This window comes from Mustelus asterias, chromosome 11, assembly GCF_964213995.1.
Source record: "Mustelus asterias chromosome 11, sMusAst1.hap1.1, whole genome shotgun sequence".
NCBI lineage: Eukaryota > Metazoa > Chordata > Chondrichthyes > Carcharhiniformes > Triakidae > Mustelus > Mustelus asterias.
The window spans coordinates 6,179,220-6,205,242 of NC_135811.1; the positions used below are offsets into that span (position 1 = coordinate 6,179,220).

Here is a 26,023-nt window from a genome sequence, read left to right on the forward strand (position 1 = left end):
TAAGCAGTTATAGAGACCACATTTATTGCATTATTTGGACAAACCAGCTTGTAATTACAATAAATATTTAATTGCACTTGAAAAATAAGACTCGGGGAGAAAAAAGGCAACACATGTAAGAATGTGAAGTTAATATATTTCCATATTAGATTTAAATCCATCAGTTATAAATGTGCAAGAAAATCCACCAACTCCTCACGGATACTGAAGGCATGAAAAGTAAGGAGTCAAGTAATGAGAAAGCACCATGTTTCACTTTGACCTACACTGCAATTCATTTGGAATTTTTGACAATTACAGTTGGTAAGCCTTTCTGCCTGTTTCGTGCTAGACTAGGACATCCGGGCTAAAACAGGAACTGCAATCATCTTTAAAAATGAGCTTAAAAGAGTCCAGCCCTTTTTGAAGCATAACAAGAAAACTAATACATTAACAAAATGCACCATCCATTACAAATCATGGTAGCAGCACACAAATGATCTCGTTAGCAAGTCTTCTGATCCTGAGATGGTTTCGGTGAAAGATATCGACAATACTGAGGGGATAGGGTGAGGATAAATCAGCTGCTGGGGTAAGGGCTTGAAGCTGGGTCACAAATCACTCCTGTTTTTTGCTTCATGCAAAGTATATAATGAGAGAACGAGAGAGAAATGGAGCGCACAGAAGCAAAACCAACAGGAAAATAAAATGAGGCGGGGGGGGGGGGGGGGGGCCAAATACTTCTAAACCACCTTCAGCCCAAAAAAGGTACTGACGCCAACTGCTACACCCAATGATTCGGAACCGACCAAACTTGGGATCTTCCAACAGGATGAAATAAGGCATGTGTAGCAACTGTTACCATCAGGAGGACAGGAGGGGTTTGGGTGACATTAAGCCAGTAAGTTTTCGCGCATCAGTGTCGGGGGGACTAGCTGGGGTAAATGCATGGGGTTATGGGGATATGGTCTGGGTGGGATTGTGGTCGGTGCAGACCGGATGGGCCAAATGGCCTCCTTCTGCACTCTAGGATTCTACGATCACCTGAAGAACAAGTTTGTCGGGTAACTTACTGGCTCCCAATGTCCAACATTCACAGGGATTTGCAGATGAGAAAGGACCAAATTCCATCTCGTTCACCTTCTGCCATCCTGGTGGTCACATGATACAATAAAGGTGGTGTTGACCAATCATAGGAATCAATCCCTATCAGTGAGTGTACAGCAGACCCAGATATCGAGTGAGTGAGGAAACACCCCAGTGGGAACCACTGGCCGAAAGTCATTCTTCCCACCCCCACGCCAAGCAAGGCTACAAACATCACATGCTATGTCTCAAATTATTCATGTACAATAGTGTCCTAAAATATGTCTGTTTGGGAGAGAAATCACCCCAGTTTTGACACATTCACTCCCAGTTTTATGATTCCCTGTATCATACGGCAAAAAAGGCACAAAAACACAGCAGCAGCAAAACAACACTACTTCAAATTAAACAGCAGACAATTGCTTTGCAGATTTCAGTTATCTTAAATTCACATTTCACAGCAGACTGCTCGAAAGGGAAGAGTCTGGTTTGTTTTACAATCATAAGGTGCAGGGCTGTTTTCTGACTTCCATTCCACTCGCATACATCAGCACCCATCAAATTAACATTGCAGTTATTATTCACTCATTAACCGGATCACCCCATGGTGAGCGAGATAGGAGGTAAATTCGGCTTCTTACTATTCCAATCCTGCATTACCTAGATTGGGACCCCATTCAAATTGGCATCATGTCACGACTTACTGGTAAGTTAAGGCAATTTAAAAAATAAATAAAGCAGGTTAGAAATGACCAGTTACGTCACTGCGTACACGATGAAATAAAGCACAAGAAATGTATAGCCGAAGTCTGCCAACCTCCAAGAGAGAAAGATTGGTTAGTATTTCCGCTGGGGGCTCGTCAGAACCGAAGAATACTGAAGGCTTTCTGTGCATTTCACCTTGTTCTTTTTGCACCATTAAAAATACTGAGTGGTCCAGGGGTGAGAACAATTCTGGCTAATCAATACTGTAAGCTTCAACCTGAACTCTTCCACAAACCGCAGCTAATGATGGGCCAAGTGTTAATTTTAAATCAGAGATCAATAGGTTTATCTGTTAACCAAAGTTAGTGACCAAAAGGGTGACATGGGGCAAAGGCAGGTATATGGGGTTAGGTCACAGAACGATCGTTAGCTCACTGAGTGGTGGACAGGAATGGCATCCTGCTGTTCCTACATTCCAATGGTAATGCAACATTGACTTGCTCAATAAGCACGTCACGCTAGAGCGAAAACAAACACTTGAGACAACGTTGGATCCTGGTGAGGCCAAACCTTACGAGAGCAGTCACTCAGCACCAGCAAGTTGTGTCAAATAGACATTTGGTTCTCAGTAATTATACCGGCACTTGATTAATATGTAACTAGGGATGACGCAGGGGACAGAGAGAAGATGGAGAATGATCGCACCGTATTGTAACATTTTAAAAATGGAAATAAGGGGGTGAGTTCTACTGCAGGAAATGGATGTCTGGAGACATACTGCAGTCATATTATAGGGAGAGTTATTCCAAGTGTTCTCCTCTCACTAGAGGTTATAGAGTTGGGCAGAGAATGAAACAGTGAGAAGATTTTTTAAAAATTCATTCGTGGGACATGGGCATCGTCAGCATTTATTGCCCATCCCTAGTTGCCCTTGGATGGCAGTTGAGAGTCAACCACATTGCTGCCTTTGAGTTGTGTTTGGTTAATAGCAACAGCAAACCATGGGGTAATAAAGGCACTACAACCAAGGAAAGCATCATGCACGACAACATGTGGTGATTGAACCGGTGGTCGTGGAGGATACCTTTCTGCGGCGTACAAGATACCTGTACAACACCTTTTAGAAATACCATGGCAGTAGGACAAGCGGGCACGGGACTGGAAGCATGAGCAGCAGGTTTAGCGGGCAGAAGTCAGGTAGAATATGTTTACAGCTGTAGTAGGGGGAAATCAACAGCTGGAATGGCTTGGTAGGAACAGTAATGAGGCCAGGATATGGAGTTTAACAGCTGGATGCCATAGCGCAGGGGTGCACAAACCCTGACTCAAGGGGTGCATGCTTCCCACCAAGCTTGGGGTCTTCCTTCTACATTTTTTCCCCATTTGATATTTGTGGGACTGGAGATTTGGGATGGCCTGCTCTTGATGTTGCCTGACGGATAAATCTGGAATCAGAACACCAAAAAGCTGCAAGTATCTCCAACTTCAAACATGTCCAATGAGGGGAAGAGATTTAAACTTTGTCTTTACTGATATTTACTTATACAGTGCACAAAGAGCAAACACTAGGGGGTGGGATTTTCCGACCATTCCCGACGGTGGGATCTTCCAGTCCTGCCGATGGCACCACCCAGCCTCAGGTTCCCTGGTGGCGGAGGGTGCAAACAATGGGAAGCCCATTGACAGCGTCGAGACTGGAAGACCCTACTGCTGTTGAATCGCCTCTGTAAAACACGCTGATATAAAAACAGAAAGTGCTGGAAAGGCTCAGCAGATCTGGCAGCATCTGTGAAGAGGAAAACAGGAGTTAATGTTTCAAGTTAGTATGACTCTTTTTTCAGTTTTGTAGAAGGGTCAAATGGACTCAAAATATGAACTCTATTCCTTTCTTCATAGATGCTGCCAGACCTGCTGAGCATTTCCAAAATGTTCTGAATGTATTTCAGATTTTCAGCATCCACAGTATTTTGCTTTAACACTAGGACACTGATGCTGTATTGGGAAGATGATACAGGGTTGGTGATTCTGAAGGACAGAATAAGCTGATCTCCATCAGGCAATCATAACACAATCAGAGATTCTAACAGCACAGGAGGGGCCTGCGTGGTCTCTTGGAAAGAGCTATCCAATTAGTCCTACCCCACATTTTTTCCCCTGTAACCTTGCAAATGCTTTACCCGTTTCAAGTAGGTATACAATTCCCTTTTGAAATTCACTATTAAATCTGCTTCCTCCACCCTGTGCAGAGAATTCCACATCACTGCCATTCACTGAGTAAGTAAATTCTATTCATTTTATCCTCTGTACTTTTGCTAATTGCCCTCTGGTTAGCCACCCTCTTGACAGTTTTTGCCATTTTTATACCATTCAAATTCTCTCTCTTCGTAATTTTGAACCAATCCAATAATGCAGAACAGCAACAATTCGCTGCAGGCTAGAGCTTTGGTGGGGGGTGGGGGAGGTGACAGCAGGTTAACCAAGCTCAGCTGTCAGAGACCTCGATATGTGGCCTTGGAATCTTCTTGGCTGCAACCAAGAAGCTAGTGAGGAGATTTAAAGTACTTGAGCACACCTCGAAGGAAATTTTTCCCTTAGTCAATCCTCCCTCCAACAACCTCAAACCCTGCCACACCCCCTCTCCAAAAAGACCTATAGCCAATACAGTTGGCAGATGGCACGCAAGGGCAAACAGCAGTAGTTGGAAGTCAAGTCTTCTTCCTCCACCATTGGTACCCAGGCTTTGCAAGAACTGCAGCTGTAGATTGAGAGCCCAGCAAATGGAACCTGCATGCCTCCCATTCCCAGGGCTGGGTTTACCCACTATACTGTTATAAATACTGGGAAAGAAATGGAAGAGAGATTACAATTGGGGAATTCAACAGCTCTGAACACAGAAGCAGTCTTTCTGTGTTCTCCCACGCACACAGGATGAGCTGTTGAATTGATTTTACACACAGAGGAACAGTTACAGGGAGAGCCCCCGTGCACTTTTCGCGCTCGCCTGTGCTCTCTGGATCACGGCTTGACACTTCTCCCGTTTGGACAGCCTGTTGTTCTCGAAGATGCCCTCATTTCTCGGGTGCCCACACGAGCCATCAGGAAACATTAGCAGCCCTGAGTGGAAGACAGACAAAAGTTACTTCAGCCCAGAGATGCCGGCACAAGGTTTAAGGAGAAGTGGTTAAAACTCTGTAGCTTAGCAACCCAGGAACAGGACATGCCATTCAGCCACTCAATCCTAGCCCACCATTCAATAAGATCATGACTGACCTGTAACTTCTCCCACCTGCCTAGGCTCCATGCCCCTTAATACCTTTGGCTAGCCACAAAAAACTGCCGATCACAGATTTAAATTATGAATTGAACTAGCACCTATTGCGTTCTACCACCTTTTGCATAAAGAAGTTTCTTAAGTTTATTCCCTGAATCACTTGGCTCAGTTTAAAGGCCATGTTTCCTTATTATACATTCTGCAAGGAACATGACAAAGTCTTTCATTGCTTCTCAAGCATGGATCATCCGACCCATTGGCTTGCAGGGTTATCAGAAGACAAATGGGAGATATCCCAACCCACACAGAATGTCTCATTCCTCCACAGTTCATTACTGACTGCACCAAGGCTGGCATGACAATCTGGGCTAAATTGCGGGTATCTTGTACTCACTATCTTCTTATGAAAAAGAAAAGTCATCCATTTAAGTGTCCAGCTTCTCAATTCTTTCCCACCACCATTCTGACACTCCAGCATCCCACCAAAGGCAGGGTGAGTCCACCATTGCTGCGTTCATGAGCAATATCAACAGGAATGGATGTTCTGAATTGAGGAACTGAGGAAATCATAACTTGAGCCACGGCGTGCTGACTGTGCCTCATTACCCCACGCACTTGCTTTTCTCATTCATTCTCAGGCAATGAACCACTGCATCCAGCAGAAGCGGGCCACCATTTCCAATACGTTCAGATCACAGGGAAAACAGGTTCTGATGGAAATTGCCTAAACTGGACTGGGTTAGACTGAGCTGAGCTAGGTTGGGCTGTGTCAGGTTAAAGATAAGCTAGTTTCGGGGTGCTGAGCTAGGCTGAATGGACCTTTCTTCAGGCTGGTTAGATTGGTCCAGTGAGACTGAACACAAAAGCAAAATGCTGGAAATCTTAAATAAAAACAGGAAATGCTGGAAATACTCGGCAGATCTGGCAGCATCTGTGGAGAGAGATTCAGAATTAATATTTCAGGTCAATGACCTTTCATCTGAACTGAAAGGTCACCAATCTGAAACATTGATGTGGAGATGCTGGCGTTGGACTGGGGTGGGCACAGTAAGAAGTCTCACAACACCAGATTAAAGTCCAACAGGTTTATTTGGAATCACGAGCTCTCGGAGCGCTGCTCCTTCATCTCACCCGATGAAGGAGCAGTGCTCCGAAAATTCGTGATTCCAAATAAACCTGTTGGACGTTAACCTGGTGTTTTGAGGCTTCTTACTGAACCTGAAACATTAACTCTCATTTCCCTCTCCACACATGCTGCCTGACTTGCTGAGTATTTCCAGAATTTTCTGTTTGTATTCCCAGTCAAACTGAATTGGATAGAATTGAGCGAGCCCTGGCTGGATTATCAACATACGCATGAGATTAATCGAGTTGATCAATCCTTACCATATCCTTCCACACGTCCATTTTTGAACTCTCCTTCAAACTTCATTCCATCACACCGAGTGAAGACCCCAACTCCTTGGAACTTGCCTTGTACAAACTCCCCCTCGTATCTGATGACAGAAAGCGCAATAGAGGGTTTTAATATGCAAAGAGACACTGTCCATTCTTAAGATGTCCATGATCAGTTACCATATTCCAATAGCAGGGACAGAAATGGGCCACTCAGCTCAATTGGTCATCACCCCTGCAATACCCACTGGCTCAGCTGGTAAAAGTATCGTGTAGCTGAGCTTTACAGATCACAATGTCCAGCTTGATTGTTATAGTGTGCAGCTTCTAACAATCTCACCCAGTGTGGAGAGAGAAGCATTACAAATTACTACAAGTACCCCCTGGGCACAAAACAGCAAAGATCAGGCTCTGGTCAACCCCAAATGAAGTTAAAAGTTTATTTATTAGTCACAAGTAAGGCTTACATTAACACTGCAATGAAGTTACTGTGAAAGTCCCCTAGTCGCCACACTCTGGCGCCTGTTCGGGTACACTGAGGGAGAATTTAGCATGGCCAATGCATCTAATCAGCTCGCCTTTCGGACTGTGGGGGGAAACCGGAGCACCTGGAGGAAACCCATGCAGACACGGGGAGAATGTGCAGAATCCACACAGACAGTGACCCAAGCCGGGAACCAAACCCAGGTGCCTGGCGCTGAGAGGCAGCAGTGCTAATCACTGTGCCGCCCTATGGTGCAGGAATGTAAACGAGAGGTGACCACAGATACAGGACTGGACACGGCTATGAGGCTCCATGTTCCAGAGTAGCTTGTGGATGGTCACAAGTGAAGAATGTCTGGTTGCCAAGATGCCAAAGCAAAACCCATGCAGTCTTTTATATGGAAGACCCTTCTGCCCTCTCAGATCACTGTAAAAGACCATCAGGTACTATTGGAAGAGCAGGGGAGATCTCATCAAAAAGCAGAGTGTGTCTGGTCATAAGCTTGCGGGATCTTGCAGTGCGCAAATTAGCTTCTGGGCTTCCTAAAACATTTTCTATAACCCTGAGTAGCCATAAAGTGCTTTGGGAGATCTGAAGGTAATGAAAGGTGCTATGTAAATATATAAATGTAAGCGTTGCTTGATACCATTGGCGCAAAGTCTGTGCTTTGGTGAAGCCGAACACATTTACTGTTCAAAATTAGACTACATACGACAGCAACACCCTCTGGCAAAAAGGGGGACACATCAAAAAGGGGGACAACAGTGCAGGCACAGACAACACACACACACTCACAGACAACACACACACACTCACAGACAACACACACACACTCACAGACAACACACACACACTCACAGACAACACACACACACTCACAGACAACACACACACACTCACAGACAACACACACACACTCACAGACAACACACACACACTCACAGACAACACACACACACTCACAGACAACACACACACACTCACAGACAACACACACTCATTGCAAACACATATGCACAGGAGAGAATTAATTTTGAAAACCACAGGGGTACATCTCTTTAAGCTGATACTGGCAGGCTCTCAACGGCTTCTGACCAAGTAGTCACTGATTATAGGGACCACATTTAACTGCATTGTTTTGAATCCATTCATCAGATTTAGATGGCTTTGTTTGCTCTCACAGGCATATAAAAGATCCCATTGCCACTGTCTTAAAGAGCCGGCGGAGAGGTCTCCCAGCCAACATCTTTCCTTCAACCAATGGCTAAGAAATAAAAATGATCTGGTTGTTATTACTTTGCAGTCTATAGGATCTTGCTGTGCACCAATTAGCTTCCACCTTTCGTAATTATAACAATTATCATCAAACGAATACTCCAATGTCCTGAATGTGCTTTGGGACATCCTGTGTGAAAGGCAATGTATAAATCAAAGTTAATTCTTTTGTTCGAGATCTACAGGCAGATTCAGGAAGTGGACTGTTGTTTCCGAGTCTTCTTGGGCTTGGATTGATAAAGAATGAAGAGTATCAATCCCAAGGTGGCTCAAGGGAGAAGGCTGAGCTTGTGGCTTTGCCAGTGACTGGGGGAGGAGAGTGGAGGGGGAGTGCAGTGTATTTCAATGTCCTCATCTTCCTGCTTTGAAGTGGACGGCATGGTGGCACAGTGGTTGGCACAGTGGTTGGCACTGCTGTCTCACAGCGCCAGGGACTGGGGTTCAATTCTGGCCACAGGTGACTGTGAAATTTGCACGTTCTCCTCGTGTCTGCATGGGTTTCCTTCCACAGTCCAAGTATGTGCGGGTAGGTTGGTTGGCCATGATAAATTGCCCCTTAATGTCAGGGGGATTAGGAGGGTAAATCTATCAGGTTACAGGGATAGGACAGGACCTAGATGGGATTGTTGTTGGTGCAGGCTCGATGGGCCTCCTTCTGCATTGTAGATTCTATGATTCTTCTGCCTGGACTGCCATGCCCGAAGTGCAGGGACTCTAGCTTACCTGGAGCCGTCAGAGAAGGCCAGTGTCCCGCGGCCACTGAACAGGCCGTTTTCAAACTGGCCAACGTAACTGCTGCCATCCACGAACCTCAGCTGCCCGATCCCATGCCGGCGACCTGGCGGCAGTGGAAGGTAAAAGGTCAGAGTGTGAATGACGTTACAGATCATTAAGGTTCAGTTGACTCTAGTCTGGCAACTCACTGGGTAAATGGCTAAACCTGGAACCCATCAGCTTCGATCCCTGACCTTAAATGGAGTATTTGAGGAGTGCTACAAATGGTCCTCAGTGTTAGAGGTTGGGTATTCTGTGGCAAGTCGCTCATTTCCTGATTCCCAAGCCTTTCTGCCCATCTAGAAATCACAGGAGTGTGAAAGAATACTCTCCAATTACTTGGATGGGTGCAGCTGCAACATCATTCAAGAAGCTCGACACCAACCAGGAAAAGGTAGCCCACTTGATTGATACCCCATCCATTACCTTAAACATTCACTCCCTCCACCAACAGCACACAGTGGCAGTTTGTGAACTATATACAAAATGCATTGCAGCAACTCGCCAAGTCTCCTTCGACAAGCACCTTCCAAACCTGTTGCCTCTACCATTCAGAAGGTTCCGATCCAGTTAATCAGGCTGCAATGACCCTTCTTTTGGCAAAACCACACTTTGGTGCAGATAGTTTCCTGGTGTCCGCTAATCAGCTTTGCACTGATCCACTTTGCTGAGGTACTGGAGGGTGGTGTTAGTGCCCAAGGCAATAGCAGCCAGATATAGGAGCCCTCGGGAAAGGAGTTGGGGCCAGGGAGAGAATGGTCAGCAAAGATAGTCAATAGTGACAGCATGAACACAAGGTCCTAGGAAACATGTTCCTTGCCCCTCTATGTGCCCTCCACACTCATATTAGTATTTGCTGGAGGCCCTGTTCCATCATATGGGTTCCAATCACTGTGCAGGATGGGAAAAGAGGAATTTGAGCAAATATATTTCAATGAATATTGTGCTTTGTCACCCAAGTCCCATTTATCCACCACCCCTGTGCCTGTCGGTTTGGAGTGGCTCCTGGTTAAGCATCTTCGAGTTTAAAATTATCCTCATGTTGAAATTTCCACTTGATATCACCCCTATCCCCAAAACTCCCTCTGCTCCTACAACCCTCCAAAATCTCTGCTCTCCTCCAATTCTGACCTCTTGCACAGCCCTGGTTCTCATCACTCCCCTTTCGGTGGCCATGCCTTCAGCTGCCTGGGCCCAAAGCTCTGGAATTCCCTTAGACCTCTCTTCTCCATTAAGACCCCGCTTAAAACCTACCTCTTTGACCAATCGGTTAGGCATGGGCCACAGTATCGAATGTGGCTGGGTGTCAAATTTTGTTTAATAATGGTTCTTTGAAGCACCTTGGGACATTTCACAATGCTAAAGGTACTATAAAGGCGACACGGTGGCACAGTGGTTAGCACTGCTGCCTCACAGCGCCAGGGACCCGAGTTCAGTTCCCAACTTGGGTCACTGTCTGTGTGGAGTCTGCACATTCTCCCCGTGTCTGCGTGGGTTTCCTCCGGGTGCTCCGGTTTCCTCCCACAGTCTGAAAGACGTGCCGGTTAGGTTGATTGGCCGTGCTAAATTGCCCCTTAGTGTCAGGGGGACTAACAGGGTAAATATGTGGGGTTATGGGGATAGGGCCTGGGTGGGATTGTTGTCAGTGCGGGCTCGATGGGCCGAATGAACTGTAGGGTTGCTATTCTATATAAATGCAAGTGGTTGTATTTATACACAAATTCACCATCTCAGATTGCTCAAACCACTGAATAGGCAAAAAGAGTCCTTTACCCAGACATTGGGCGGGACTTTCTGGTCACACTCGCCCCAAGACTAGAAGATCCCGCTCGAGGTCAACGTACCTTTGCATGGTCCGTGTCCCGCCCGCTATGATTCCTGTGGCGGGTGGGACAGGAAAATTCCGCCCTCTAAACTCTTTCTCCATATATCACTTTGATACAGTGAGCAATGGTTATGACATCACCACTCAGCAGGGTTTCACAGTTCAATCTGATTGGTGTGCAAGTGTCATTTCACCATTCATTGCAGATTACATAACTGGGTCATAATCCTTTATTGCTTCCTAAATGTCAATTGTGGTTTACTGGGTAACACCTTCACTTCTGAGTCAGAAAGCCACTCTAGACGTTTGAGCACAAAATCTAAGCTGACACGCCAATGCAGCACTGGAAGAGCTTTGTACTTTCACGTAACATATTGATGCAAGTCCAAAGATGTGTGGGTTAGGTTGATTGGCCATGCTAAAAATTGCCCTTAGTGTCCTGAGATTCGTAGGTTAGAGGGATTAGTGGGTAAATATGTAGGGATATGGGGGTAGGACCTGGGTGGGTTTGTGGTCGGTGCAGACTCGATGGGCCGAATGGCCTCTTTCTGTACTGTAGGGTTTCTATGATTAAACTGAGGCTGCAGCTGTCCTCTCAGAACCCGTTTCAAAGAGCTGGAAAGTTCTCTCCAGAGTTCTGGCCAATATTTATCCCTCAAAGCAACATCACTGAACCAGATTATCCAGTCATTTAGCTCTTTGCTGTTTATGGGAGCATCCTATGTGCAAATTTGCTGTCACAGTTCCGACATTGTAACAGTTAACACAATGACACTGGCTGTCGAGTGCTTTGTAGCATCTTCTACATGGCCACATCCGGCCTTACTTTTATAGTTGTCTCTACTTCTACCTGCCAGCCCATGACTTTGGGCCATTTGACCCTGTCCCCCTGCCATCTCGCTTCCCCCACCCCATTCTCCCGCTTCTTTCATTCCACCCCTGTTAAGTACCTCCAGTCATTTACTGGATTAAAAAGGTGTCGTATCAATGTGTGTTAACATCACTGGGACCTCAGTAAGGACATCGGAAATTATCCGGGGAAACAGGATAACTGGCCTCAGTCACACCTTGTAGGCTACACAATAGCAGGCACTACAGTGGACAACTTACCTTCTTTCCACTCCCCGTGATACTCCTCACCGCTCGAATAGGTGAAGGTTCCTTTGATCAGCGTCATGCCCCAATCTAACAAAAAAAAGTCATTCCTGTGAGTAACTGGGCTAAAGTTCAACTCATGGTTTAGCACACTCAACTCATGGTCTGCACTGTTCCCACCCTGGTCAGTGCTGGGGCCGCAACAAATTGGCCTCAATGATCCTGGGTTACAAGCAGAAAGTGTTAAATAAAGTCATTCTCACTCCTGATAACCACGCAATATTAAAAAAAAATACTCATTCACTGGCAAAGTCTGGAGTTTAGCAGGTACTGATATAATTTCAGGGCAGACTCCATCATGGTGGTGGAGTCATATGGACCAGACTGGATAAGGATAGCAAGGAGGATGTTAAGTATCTCCATTTTAATATCGATAACCCCCTGCAGATTAAATGTTCTGTAATCTCTGCACTCCTTCAGCCATGGCCTTTTGATTTTATTTATTGTCACATGTATCAGTATACAGTGAAAAGTATTATTTCTTGTACGCTATACAGAGCATACTGTTCATAGAGAAGGAAACGAGAGAGTGCAGAATGTAGTGTTACAATCGTAGCTAGGGTGCAGAGAAATGCGAAGTAGGTCCATTCAAAAGTCTGATGGCAGCAGGGAAGAAGCTGTTCGGTTGGTACGTGACCTCGTCGGTACGAGGCTGGTTTGCGTGATGGATTGGACCACATTCACGACCTTTTGTAGTTCCTTGGGCAGAGAAGGAGCCATACCAAGCTGTGACACAACCAGAAAGAATGCTTTCTATGGTGCATCTGTAAAAGTCGGTGAGAGTCGTAGCTGACATGCCAAATTTCCTTAGCCTCCTGAGAAAGTAGAGGCATTAGTGGGCTTTCTTAATTAGTGTCGGCATGGGGGGGAACCAGGACAGGTTGTTGGTGATCTGGACACCTAAAAACTTGAAGCTCTCGACCATTTCTGCTTCGTCCCTGTTGGTGTAGACAGGGGTATGACAGGGGCACCTCTTGCACATCTCCGTTTTTTTTGCCCTTTATTAGCAGCAGTATATTCAATTTTTGGAATTCCCTCCCTTAAATATGTCCGCTCCGCCTGGAAAACAGTGCTTAAAACCTAACCCCTTTGACCATGCTTTTGGTCACCTGCACTTGGTGTCACTTGTTTGATTCTATTCCAGTGAAACAGCTTGGGATATTTTGGTGCTACACAAATGCAAGTTGTAGTGAGCCAGTGGTGGTTTTCGCAATAAGCTGACAGTTTCATGACGCCAACGTTTGTTATTTCCTGATTTCTTTATAAGCTAAATGCAAATTCTCAAACTGTTACCGTGGATCTCAACTTGGTCGCTGGATTACTCAGCCAGTAACGTAACCTTTATTGGTCACCCATTAACCTGCAGCTAGCAGGTTAAAAGAAAAAACACTCAAAATAAAATATACACCCCAAAGCCAGGAAGCAGCAGGATCTGTACCTGGGCCCCCCCCTCCTCAGCCCAGCCACATTACTGCAGGGAACAATACCAAACTAGTTACATGAACTAATAAATCTATATTGCACCCTGTGTACTCAAACCTAATAATAATTAATTTACTATCCGTGTGTTGGGGAACTGAGGGCGGGGGGGGGGGGGGGGGGGGGAGGGTGTTCAGGGGGCAGAGAGCATAAGGTTCCTGTCCATCTAGTTCATACCTCCATCTCCATGGCCAGGATTAGGTTTAATAGCATTTTCTCCCAACTGATACTGCAAAAAGTCAAAACTTTCAGGACAGAAGAAAAAGACAGAACAACAACTTGCATTTACATAGCGACTTCTAGTGCACTAAAATTTCCCAAGGTACTTTGCAGAAGCATTACTGACCAGAATTTGGTGTACAGTCATAAAAGCACATTCTGGCTGATTAAATAGCTTGACCAAGAGATGAGTTTAAGGAACCATTTAAAAGGGAGAGAGAGAGCGGGAGGGAGAGGGAGGTTTAGGAAGGCAATTCTAAAGTTGCAAGCCTTCAATAAGGTGATACATAGATTCATCAAATTTAAAAATCGAGATATGCTTTAAATTCTCATTGTTCAGTCAGTATTATTAGATATTACTGGAGATGTGGGATTTGGGGCAGCACAGAGGGTTAGCACTGCTGCCTCACAATGCCAGGGACCCAGGTTCGATTCCCAGCTTGGGTCACTGTGCGTGTGGAGTTTGTGCATTCTCCCCGTGTCTGCGTGGGTTTCCTCCGGGTGCTTCGGTTTCCTCCCACAGTCTGAAAGACGTGCTGGTTAGGTGCATTGACCCGAACAGGCACCGGAGTGTGGCGACTAGGGGAATTTCACAGTAACTTCATTGCAGTGTTAATGTAAGCCTTACTTGTGACTAATAAATAAACTTTAATTAAATAAATTCAAATATTGCAGTTCCACCTGTTAATCACTTGAGGGAGCTCCATTATCTACAAAGCTCAACCAAGGTCCTTGGAAAGCAAACAATGATGTTTACAAGAGTATTTCAGCTTATCCTCAGGACATTCTAAAGTGCTAAATCACACACCTAAACATGCAGTTCATAGCTCGCTCGTCCTATAAAATCAAACAAAACAGCCAGTTTATCACCTCATTTTCTATAGTCTGTTCTATGATAAATGATTAGACCTTTTGTTGCAGCACTGATTATCGCAGTGGGATATCTTAAAGTGAGACTTACTCCGCTGGTGTTTAGATTCAGTATCAGCAATGCAAAGGACCTGATAATAGTCTCAACTCAGGGTGGTGTGAGACTTGGAAGGGGAACTTCCAGGTGGTGGTGTCCCCATGCAACTGCTGCCCTCGTCCTTCAAGGGGGTGAGGTCAGGGCCTTGGGAGAGGCAGCGTTGCATTCTGTATGTGGGCTGCACTGTCCACTTAAAAAGGACAGAATAGAATTAGAAGCACTTCAGAGAAAGCTCACTCGACTGATTCCTATGATAAGTGAGATTCTTAGAAGAGAGTTTGGGCCTGTGTCCAAGAACGAGAGAAGAATGAGAGGTGATCTTATTGAAAATGTACAAAATCCTGAGAGGGCTTGACAGAGTGGGTGTCGAGACGGCATCTCCCCTTGTGAGAGAATGGAGCAGGAGGGCACAGCTTAAAAATAAGGGGTCACCCATTTAAGACAGAGATGGGTATATTTTTCTCTCAGAGGGTCATGAGTCTTTCCCAGAGAGCAGTGGAAGCAATGCCAATAAATATTTTTAAAGCAGTGGTAGATAAATTCTTGATCAACAAGGGATTTGAAGGATATAGCGGGTAGGAAGGAAAGTGGAGTTGAGGCCACAATCTGATCAGCAGAGCAGTCTTGAGGGGCCAAATGGCCTAATCCTGCTCCTAATTCTCTTCTTTGTAGAAAAGCAAAATACTGCGGATGCTGGAATCTGAAACAAAAACAGAAAATGCTGGAAAATCTCAGCAAGTCTGACAGCATCTGTGGCGAGAGAGTAGAGCCAACGTTTCAAGTCTGGATGTTAGGGCTCTGACGAAGTGTCATCCAGACTTAAAACATTGGCTCTATTCTCTCCTGACGAAGGGACAGCCTGTTCTGAAAGCTCGTGGCTTTTGCTACCAAATAAACCTGTTGGACTTTAACCTGGTGTTGTTAGGCTTCTTACTCTATTCTCTCCCCACAGACGCTATCAGATTTGCTGAGATTTTCCAGCATTTTCTGTTTTTGTCTCTTGTTTGTATACTTGCATAACACAATATGATGGTTGCGGATGTTTACAGAAATGGGTCCTGGCCCAGGGAAAGAGACGCGATAACCCCTTTGCCTTGAAGCGTTATGGAATGGTACAGCACAGAAGGGAGCCTGTGCCAGCTCTTTGAAAGAAATTAGTCTCACTTTCCCGTCCTTTCCACCATAGCCCTGCAACTCTTCCCCTTCCAATAACTTTAAAAGAGAATTGATTTGATTTGGATCAGTTATTGTTGAATCTGCTTGCACCAGCCAGCCACCAATTTGTGCCAACTGAATGAAGAGGTAACTCAAACATCCATTCTGGAGCTCAAAGGCCAGAAGAACACAGAGTATTTAAAGGAATGGTATCATAGTGGTAATGTTACTCAATTAGCAATCCAGAAACCCAGACTAATAGAATCATCATAGAATCATAGAAACCCTACAGTGCAGAAGGAGGCCATTCGGCCCATCGAGTCTGCACCGACCACAATCCCACCCAGGCCCCACCCGCACATATTTACCCACTAATCCCACTAACCCACGCATCACAGTACTCTAAGGGGCAATTTTTAACCTGGCCAATCAACCTAACCCGCACATCTTTAATCAGATGTACAAAGTCCCTCACAGCAGCTGGAAACTGAATCAACAAAATTCCAGGTTAATAAGCTCGTCACAGTAATGGTGACCATGAAACTACCAGACTGTTGTAAAAACCCACCTGCTTCCCTAACATCCTTTAGGAAATGAAATCTGCTACCCTTATCTGGTTTTTTTAAAAATAGAGGTTTACAGCATGGAAACAGGCCCTTCGGCCCAACTTGTCCATGCTGCCCTTTCTTTTTTTAAACCCCTAAGCTAATCCCAATTGCCTGTATTTGGCCCATATCCCTCTATACCCATCGTACCCATGTAACTATTTAAATGCTTTTTAAAAGACAAAATTGTACCTGCCTCTACTACTACCTCTTGTTCTAGACACTCACCACCCTGTGTGTGAAAAAATTGCCCCTCTGGACACTTTTGTATCTCTCCCCTCTCACCTTAAACCTATGCCCTCTAGTTTTAGACTCCCCTATCTTTGGGAAAAGATATTGACTATCTAGCTGATCTGTGCCTCTCATTATTTTATAGACCTTTATAAGATCACCCCTCAGCCTCCTACACTCCAGAGAAAAAAGTCCCAGTCTATCCAGCCTCTCCTTATAACTCAATCCATCAAGTCCTGGTAGCATCCTAGTAAATCTTTTCTGCACTCTTTCTAGTTTAATAATATCCTTTCTATAATAGGGTGACCAGAATTTCACACAGTATTCCAAGTGTGGCTTTACCAATGTCTTGTACAACTTCAACAAGACATTCCAACTCCTGTATTCAATGTTCTGACCGATGAAACCAAGCATGCCAAATGCCTTCTTCACCACTCTGTCCACCTGTGACTTCACTTTCAAGGAGCTATGAACATGTACCCCTAGATCTCTTTGTTCTGTAACTCTCCCCAACGCCCTACCATTAACTGAGTAAGTCCTGTCCTGGTTCAATCTACCAAAATGCATCACCTCGCATTTGTCTAAATTAAACTCCATCTGCCATTCGTCAGCCCACTGGCCCAATTGATCAAGATCCCGCTGCAATTGGAGATAACTTTCTTCACTGTCCACTATGCCACCAATCTTGGTGTCATCTGCAAACTTACTAACCATGCCCCCTATATTCTCATTCAAATCATTAATATAAATGACAAATAACAGTGGGCCCAGCACTGATCCCTGAGGCACACCGCTGGTCACAGGCCTCCAATTTGAAAAACTCTCCACAACCACCCTCTGGCTTCTGTCAAGAAGTGGAGATGCCGGCGTTGGACTGGGGTGAACACAGTAAGAGTTCTTCTGTCAAGAAGCCAATTTTGTATCCATTTAGATACTTCACCCTGGATCCCATGAGATTTAACTTTATGCAACAACCTACCATGCGGTACCTTGTCAAAGGCCTTGCTAAAGTCCATGTAGACAACATCAACTGCACTGCCCTCATCTACCTTCTTGGTTACCCTTTCAAAAAGCTCAATCAAATTTGTGAGACATGATTTTCCACTCACAAAGCCATGCTGACTGTCCCTAATCAGTCCTTGCATCTCTAAATGCCTGTAGATCCTGTCTCTCAAAATACCTTACAACAATTTACCCACCACAGATGTGAGGCTCACTGGCCTGTAGTTCCCAGGCTATTCCCTGCAGCCCTTTTTAAACAAAGGCACAACATTTGCCACCCTCCAATCTTTAGGCATCTCACTCATGATTATCAATGATTCAAATATCTCGGCTAGGGGACCTGCAATTTCCTCCCTTGCTTCCCACAATGTCCTGGGAAACACTTCGTCAGGTCCTGGGGATTTATCTACCTTGATGTGCTTTAAGACTTCCAGCACCTCTCTCTCTCTAATATGTACACTCCTCAAGACATCACTATTTATTTCCCCAAGTTCCGTAACATCCATGCTTTTCTCAATAGTAAATACTGATGAGAAATATTCATTTAGGATCTCACCCATCTTGTGGATATGCACATAGATGACCTTGTTGATCCTTAAGAGGCCCTACTCTCTCCCTTGTTACTCTTTTGCCCTTTATGTATTTGTAGAAGTTCTTTGGATTCTCCTTTGCCTTATCTGCCAAAACAATCTCATGTCCCCTTTTTGCCCTCCTGATTTCTCTCTTAACTCTACTCCTACACCCCCTATACTCTTCATGGGATTCACTTGATCCCAGCTGCCTATGCATGTCATGTGCCTCTTTCTTCTTCTTGACCATGGCCTCAATATCTCGAGTCATCCAGGGTTCCCTACTTCTGCCAGCCTTGCCCTTCACTCTAAGAGGAATGTGTTTACCCTGAACCCTGGTTAACACACTTTTGAAAGCCTGCCACATCCCTTTGCCTTCCCACAGACTCCCCCAATTAACTTTTGAAAGCTCCTGCCTGATACCATCAAAATTGGTCTTGCCCCAATTTAGAATTTTAACTTTTGGGCCAGACCTAGCATTCTCCATAGCTATCTTAAAACCAATAGAATTATGGTCACTGGTCCCAAAGTGATCCCTCACTAACACTTCTGTCACCTGCCCTTGCTTATTTCCCAAGAGGAGGTCAAGTTTTGCCCCCTCTCTAGTCGGGCCATCCACATACTGAATGAGAAATTCCTCCTGAATACACTCAACAAATTTCTCTCCATCCAACCCTCTAATACTATGGCTGTCCCAGTCAACATTGGGAAAGTTAAAATCTCCGACTATTACCACCCTATTTTTCTTGGAGCTATCTGTAATCTCCTTACATATTTGCTCCTCAATTTCCCGGGGGCCTTTGGGGGCCAATAGTACAGCCCTATCAAAGTGATTTCCCCCCTTCTTATTTCTCAGTTCTATCCATATAGACTCAGTGGCCGAACCCTCGGATATATCCCCTCCCAGTACGGCTGTGATGCTTTCCCTAATCAAAAGTGCAACTCCCCCTCCTCTCTTACCTCCTGTTCTATCTTTCCTATAGCATCTGTACCCTGGAACATTGAGCTGCCAGTCCTGTCCCTCCCTTAGCCATGTTTCAGTAATTGCTATAATATCCCAGTCCCACGTACCCATTCATGCCCTGAGTTCATCTGCCTTGCCCGTCAGGCCTCTTGCATTGAAAAAAATGCAGTTTAATCTGGACTTCCCTTGCTCTCTGTCTTGCTTTTGCCTGATCTGTCTGGTACTAGGATTACTGACACTGCCTTTACTACTTAATGTGCTCTCTTTAACTTCTGTGCCGTCCTCACACTTCTCTTCTGTCTCCCTACTGCTTTGGATCCCACCCCCCTGCCAAACTAGTTTAAACCCTCCCGAGTGGCTCTAGCAAATCTCCCCGCTAGGATGTTAGTCCCCCTCCAGTTCAGATGTAACCCATCCCTCTTGAACAGGTCAGCCCTGGTGTGACCTACTTATTTCCGAGATATCTGTGCTCCACAAATTCCAGTCTCAATATCCCCAATTTTAATCGTTCCATCATTGGTGGTCATGCCTTCAGTTGTCAAGGCTCAAACTTTGCAATTCCCACCCAAACTCTCTCCATCTCACTACTTAACTTGTATATTAAAGGAAAAAAGTCAAGACATGCCTTAAAATTTCTCTCTTTACCCAAGCTTTTGGTCACTAGCACTAATCTCTCCTTATGTGGCTCTGCGTCATATTTTGTTTCACGAACATGGAGCAGGGGTCGGCCAGTCAGCCCCTCAAGTCTGCTTCCGCCATTCAATAAGATCAAGGCTAATCCAATTGTAACCTCAATCCCACATTTCTGTCTGCCCTTGATAACTTTTCACCCCCTTGCGATTCAAGAATCTTTCTAGCTTTGCCTTAAAGATTGCCTTTCATAGAAGGAAGTTCCAGCGACTCACGACTCTCAGAGAGAAAACGTTTCTCCTCATCTCCGTCTTTAATGAGTGACCCCATATTTTTAAACGGTGACACCTAGTTCTAGATTCTCCCACAAAGGGAAACATCCTCTCCACATCCACCCTGTCCAAGACCCCTCAGGATCGCAAAGGTTTCAATCAAGTCACCTCTTACTCTTCTAAACTCTAGTGGATACAAACCTAACCTCTCCCACCTTTCCTCATAAGACAATTCACCCATTTATTGTGTTAGCCTAGTAGACCTTCTCTGAACTGCTTCTAACACAGTTACATCTTTCCTAAAATAAGGAGACCAATAGTGTCCACAATACTCCACATGTGGTCTCATCAATGCTCTGGACAAGTGAGTAAGAAGTCTCACAACACCAGGTTAAAGTCCAACAGGTCCAACCAGGATCTTGGGGACCCAAGATCCCGGTTGGACCTGTTGGACTTTAACCTGGTGTTGTGAGACTTCTTACTGTGTTTACCCCAGTCCAACGCCGGCATCTCCACATCATGGTTGTACAAGTGAAGCATAACCTCCCTACTTTTGTAATCTATTCCCCTCACAATAAATGATAACATTCTATTTGCTTTCCTAATTACTTGCTGTACCTGTATACTAGCCTTTTATAAAGCCTTTGTGTGGCATTTTGGAATATTTATCTGAAAGTGCTATATATACACATATAAATACAAGTTGCTGTTGTTATATGTTACAGCAAAGGCTGGACTCCTAACTGCCTTCGGGAGTGGTCAAGCAAGCCACTCAGTTGTATTTGAGAAGGAGGCTTACCACCACCTTCTCAAAGGGAATGAGAGATGGGCAGCAAACATTGGCCTTGCCAGCAACACTCATGCTGTGAATGTATTTTTTAAGAAGTTCATTACATCAAAAAGGAACTGCAAGAAATTCAGGACCAAAGATTACCTGGACTAGTTTCAATCACAATCCTACATTAAAACAGTGACTATACATCATAAAGTGCTTCCTTGACCACGGCCATCCCCACACCTCCACTATGTGCCTTCAAACAACTGTGCAACCTCAAACAGGCCATTGTCCGCAGCAAACTACCCAGTCTTCAGGAGAACAGTGACCACGACACCACACAACCCTGCCACAGCAACCTCTGCAAGACGTGTCGGATCATCGACACTGATGCCATCATCTCACTTGAGAACACCATCCACCAGGTACACGGTACATACTCTTGTGACTCGGTCAACATTTTGTTTACCCGATACGCTGCAGGAAAGGATGTCCCGAGGCATGGTATATTGGGGAGACCATGCAGACGCTACAACAACGGATGAATGGACACCGTTCAACTATCACCAGGCAGGAGTGTTCCCTTCCTGTTGGGGAACACTTCAGCAGTCAAGGGCATTCAGCCTCTGATCTTCGGGTAAGCGTTCTCCAAGACAGCCTTCATGACACACGACAACACAGAATCGCTGAGCAGAAACTGATAGCCAAGTTTCGCACATGAGGATGGCCTCAACCGGGATCTTGGGTTCATGTCACACTATCTATAACCCCCACGACTTGCCCGAGCTTGCAAAATCTCACTAACTGTCCTGGCTGGAGACAATTCACACCTCTTTAACCTGTGTTTAACCCTCTCTCCACTCACATTGTCTGTACCTGTAAAGACTTGACTACGTGTTAAGACTCGCATTCCAACCATTATCTTGTAATTGAGTGTGTGTCTATATATGCCCTGTTTGTGAATCGAACTCTTCACGCACCTGATGAAGGGGCAACGCTCCGAAAGCTTGTGCTACCAAATAAACCTGTTGGACTTTAACCCGGTGTTGTGAGATTACTTACCTTGGCAGCAAAATACTTTGAGTGGTGGTGGAAAGCACTATTTAAAGTTAAAGTTTATTTATTAATCAAAAGTAGGCTTACATTAACACTGCAATGAAGTTACTGTGAAAATCCCCTAGTCGCCACACTCTGGCGCCTGTTCAGGTACACTGAGGGAGAATTTAGCATGCACCTGACCAGCACGTCTTTCAGACTGTGGGAGGAAACCGCAGCACCCGGAGGAAACCCATGCAGACATGGAGAGAACATGCAGACTCCACACAGACAGTGGCCCATGCTGGGAATCGAACCCAAGTCCCTGGCGCTGTGAGGCAGCTTTGCTAACCACTGTGCCTCCATGCCGCCCTCAAGTCTTTCCTTTTAGATGGGAAAAAGAGGAGTTTATCTGATTTTTGCCTTGCTTTGCACCTTTCCCAGGAGATCCCAGGGATTTAGTTTATATGTGCATTTGGTTTGAGAGTGTATATATTGTGGTACATAAGATGTCATCATTACCTGAAAAGGCTGAATGGACCAGGAGGTCACGCCATCCTTCATTTTTCATATGTTCATATCTCTCTTTTCTAGCCCCACAATGGAGACAGCTCCCAGGCTAACCATGGTGCTCAAACTGAACAAGAGAACTCCACTGATAATGCAGCATGTTCCAGAGTCTCAGCTCAGTGTCACTACCTGACAGCTCAGGTAGACGCCGAATCACTTTATGTTGCAACAAGTTTTTTTTAATGCAACTTAGAATTACATGGTGGATGACCCATCAAGCAACAGCCAAATCCACAGTGAGGTGAAAGAGGATACGAAAAGAATCATTCCTGTCACTAAATAGAACAGTCCAACTCCACATAACAGCCAGAGAAAGAACTTGCATTGTTATAGCACCTTAGGAACACCAGGTGTTTCACAGCCAATAAGATAGAAATCTTAGAAACCCTACAGCACAGAAAGAGGCCATTCGGCTCATCGAGTCTGCACCGACCACAATCCCACCCAGGCCCTATCCCCATATCCCTACATATTTACCCACTAATCCCTCTAACCTACGCATCCCAGGACACGAAGGGCAATTTAGCATGGCCAATCAACCTAACCCGCACATCTTTGGACTGTGGGAGGAAACCGGAGCACCTGGAGGAAACCCACGCAGACACGAGGAGAATGTGCAAACTCCACACAGACAGCGACCCAATCCGGGAATCGAATCCAGGTCCCTGGAACTGTGAAGCAGCAGTGCTAACCACTGTGCTACCGTGCCACCCAGTTTTTTAAAGTAGTTTTTAAAAAAAATGTAATTACTGTTGTAATGTAAAAATTGTGCAGCTAACTTGCACATAGCAAATTCTCACAAACAGCAATGTGATGATGTCTAGGTCATCTGTTTTAGATTATGGTTGAAGGGTAAATATTAAGCCAGGACACCAGGGAAAACTCCCTCCTTTTCTTCACAATAGGGTCATGTGATCTTTTACACTGACATCAGATGGCAGGTTGTGTCTTGGTGTTAATGTATCACCTGAAAGACGTCACTTCTACCAGCACAGAACTTCCTGTGACCCTGGGTTATGTGCTCAAGTCTCCGAAGTGATAACCTTCTGTCTTTGAGGCACCCATTGAGCACTGGCTGGCACCTCAGTGTACAAATCAGCAGGATCCCACCCTCCATCCCTGACCTATGCTGAATTAATCAATCAGGGATAGGAGGAATTGATCACAACATTTGTGGGCTGGAATGGATGGGGGCAGAGGTGTGCAGAAATCAGCCCAAAAGATTCCACACGATTGCTGGCTCTGCTAGAATATGAATACTTGAGTGCACATGTACACTCTCAGACAGGACCATGATCAGGCTTAACTGTGATGGCCTACATAGCCAAATATCCAACAGACATTCAATCATGTTACACATCCATGGGCAACCAGCACCCCAGAACAGCAAGAACTCAGTGTGCTTTCTATACAAAAGAAAAGCATGCAGAAACAAGTTTAAAGTTTATTTATTAGTTAATGTAAGTAGGCTTACATTAACACTACAATGAAGTTACTGTGAAAATTCCCTAGTCACCACATTCCAGCACCTGTTCAGGTACACGGAGGGAGAACTTAGCACGGCCAATGCACCCTAACCGGCACGTCTTTTGGGCTGTGTGAGGAAACCGGAGCACTCGGAGGAAACCCACGCAGACACGGGGAGAATGTGCAGACTGGGCACAGACAGTCATCCAAGGTGGGAATCAAACCCAGGTCCCTGGCACAGCGAGGCAGCAGTGCTAACCACTGTGCCACCCACACATCTTGAGATGAGACTTGACAAATATATTGGACAGGTGGATAAGCCCTGAATGGAGCTCCCAGCTGAGAAATCAAATTCAGAGGAGAAAAAAAATGCAAAAAAAAGCTCCTAACGCTGAAAATGCATGTATAAATTCTGCCTTTTGAGTTTTGTTTAAAGGTGCCTACTCACCTAGCAGTGCTAAGCAGCCTGTGGATCATGCAACAGGGAGCCAGGTTTAAGTTGATGAATATTCAGCTCCCAGGCCCTGCCTGAGTCAGACATGTCCTCCTGACAGGGAGCGCACCCCGCAACAACACGCGCCCTCATTGGCTGCCTTTCCATCACTGGCTCCGTTACCCTGGCAACCGCCTTGGTTACCGCTGGCCGCCATCTTTGTGCGGGGCAGACCACTCATTTATTTATTTTTAAATAATATTTACCTGTGGAAATAGCCTGGAAATTATGTTCACTGCAGTTATTTTCATTTGCATAATTTATTAGCCGAAGGATGAAGGGTACAGCCGAAAGTTTTTCCAAAAATTGCAGTGCAGGGAAAACGTCCATCTTTGTGCGTGGCATAATTCAAGGAGCTGTAAGTTTTCTGTTTTCATTGTTGATTATTTTGATTGGTAAAGCAAAGTTATTGAACTGTTCAGCTGGAGTTTATACACAGATCTGCCCTGTATAAATAATTTAAAGTACAATTAACTCATTTTTCCTCATGAATAATAAAATTAAATATATTAATTGACCAACTCAATAACATCACATTAAAACTTGCATTTATACAGCTCCTTTAACATGGTAAAAACGTACCAAGGAGCTTCGCAGGAGCAATTTGACACAAGGCACATATGAAGACACAGAGCAGATCACCCAAGCTTGGATTGGTTTGAAGGCCAGGGGATGAAAGCGAGGAAATTCCAGAGATTAGGGCCCATCCAACCTCGAACCACGCACCGTTGTTAGACATAGAATGACAAATAGCTTTACAGCACAGAAATAGGCCAGTTTGGCGTGGGCAAGTGTTTATTCGCCACTGAGCCTTCTTACCCATATCTAACCTAACATACTACTCTACGCCCTTGTGTGGTTAACAAAAATCTTAAATACTATACTATACAGTGCTATACACTTCAACTATTCCATGTGGCAATGGGATCCACATTCTTATTATCCTGGGCATAAAGATGTTTATGTTGAATTCCCTACTGGATTTACGAGCGACTATTTATAAACTCTAGTTTTGCTCACCTTGACTTTTCTACATTTATCCAATTGAACCCCTTCATTGTTTTAAAGATAATTTTTCAAATCATTTTTCAGTCTTCTCTTTTCTAGAGATAAGACTGTCAGTCTTTCCTGATAGTTCTAACCTCTCGATTATGGCATCATCCTTTATTAAGTCCAATAACTGACTTTTCATTTGCAACGTAGAATTATAGAATCCCGACAGTGCAGAAGGAGGCCATGTGGCCCATTGAGTCTGCACCGACCACAATTCCACCTAGGCCCTATTCCCGTAACCCTACATATTTACCCTGCTAATCCTCCTGACACTAAGGGGCAATTTACCACGGCCAATCCACCTAACCCGTACGTCTTTGGACTGTGGGAGGAAACCACGCAGACACGGGGAGAACATGCAAACTCCACATAGTCACCTAAGGCTGCAATTGAACGCGGGTCCCAGGCCGCTGTGAGGCAGCAGTGCTAACCACTGTGCCACCGTGCCACCCATGTCTAATCCAGACTTGTTAAACTGATGAAATTTTCACCAATCTAGATTATTTTAGATCCACAGAGTTATTGCAAAAGTGTACTCAAATACATAATGATATATGTGTAAACTTAGCAGAGAATCGCAAAATATTT

The 26,023-nt window shown here is 45.0% G+C and overlaps 1 protein-coding gene across 2 annotated transcripts; it reads right to left on the reverse strand.

Annotated features, from left to right (window-relative positions):
* Positions 1-24,460, reverse strand: morn4 (MORN repeat containing 4). Of its 2 annotated transcripts, XM_078223074.1 has the most exons (6): positions 24,338-24,460; positions 11,905-11,979; positions 8,919-9,033; positions 6,428-6,537; positions 4,772-4,884; positions 1-3,556 (listed from the first exon to the last, which is right to left on the reverse strand). In XM_078223074.1, exons 2-6 carry the CDS (start codon positions 11,969-11,971, stop codon positions 3,407-3,409), a joined length of 555 nt encoding a protein of 184 aa, XP_078079200.1. In that variant the 5' UTR covers positions 11,972-11,979; positions 24,338-24,460; the 3' UTR covers positions 1-3,406. The 2 variants fall into 2 exon arrangements, with proteins under 2 accessions (XP_078079200.1, XP_078079201.1); XM_078223075.1 differs by lacking the exon at positions 1-3,556 and having other exon boundaries at positions 4,600-4,884; positions 24,338-24,455.
* Positions 24,461-26,023: the final 1,563 nt, after the last annotated feature.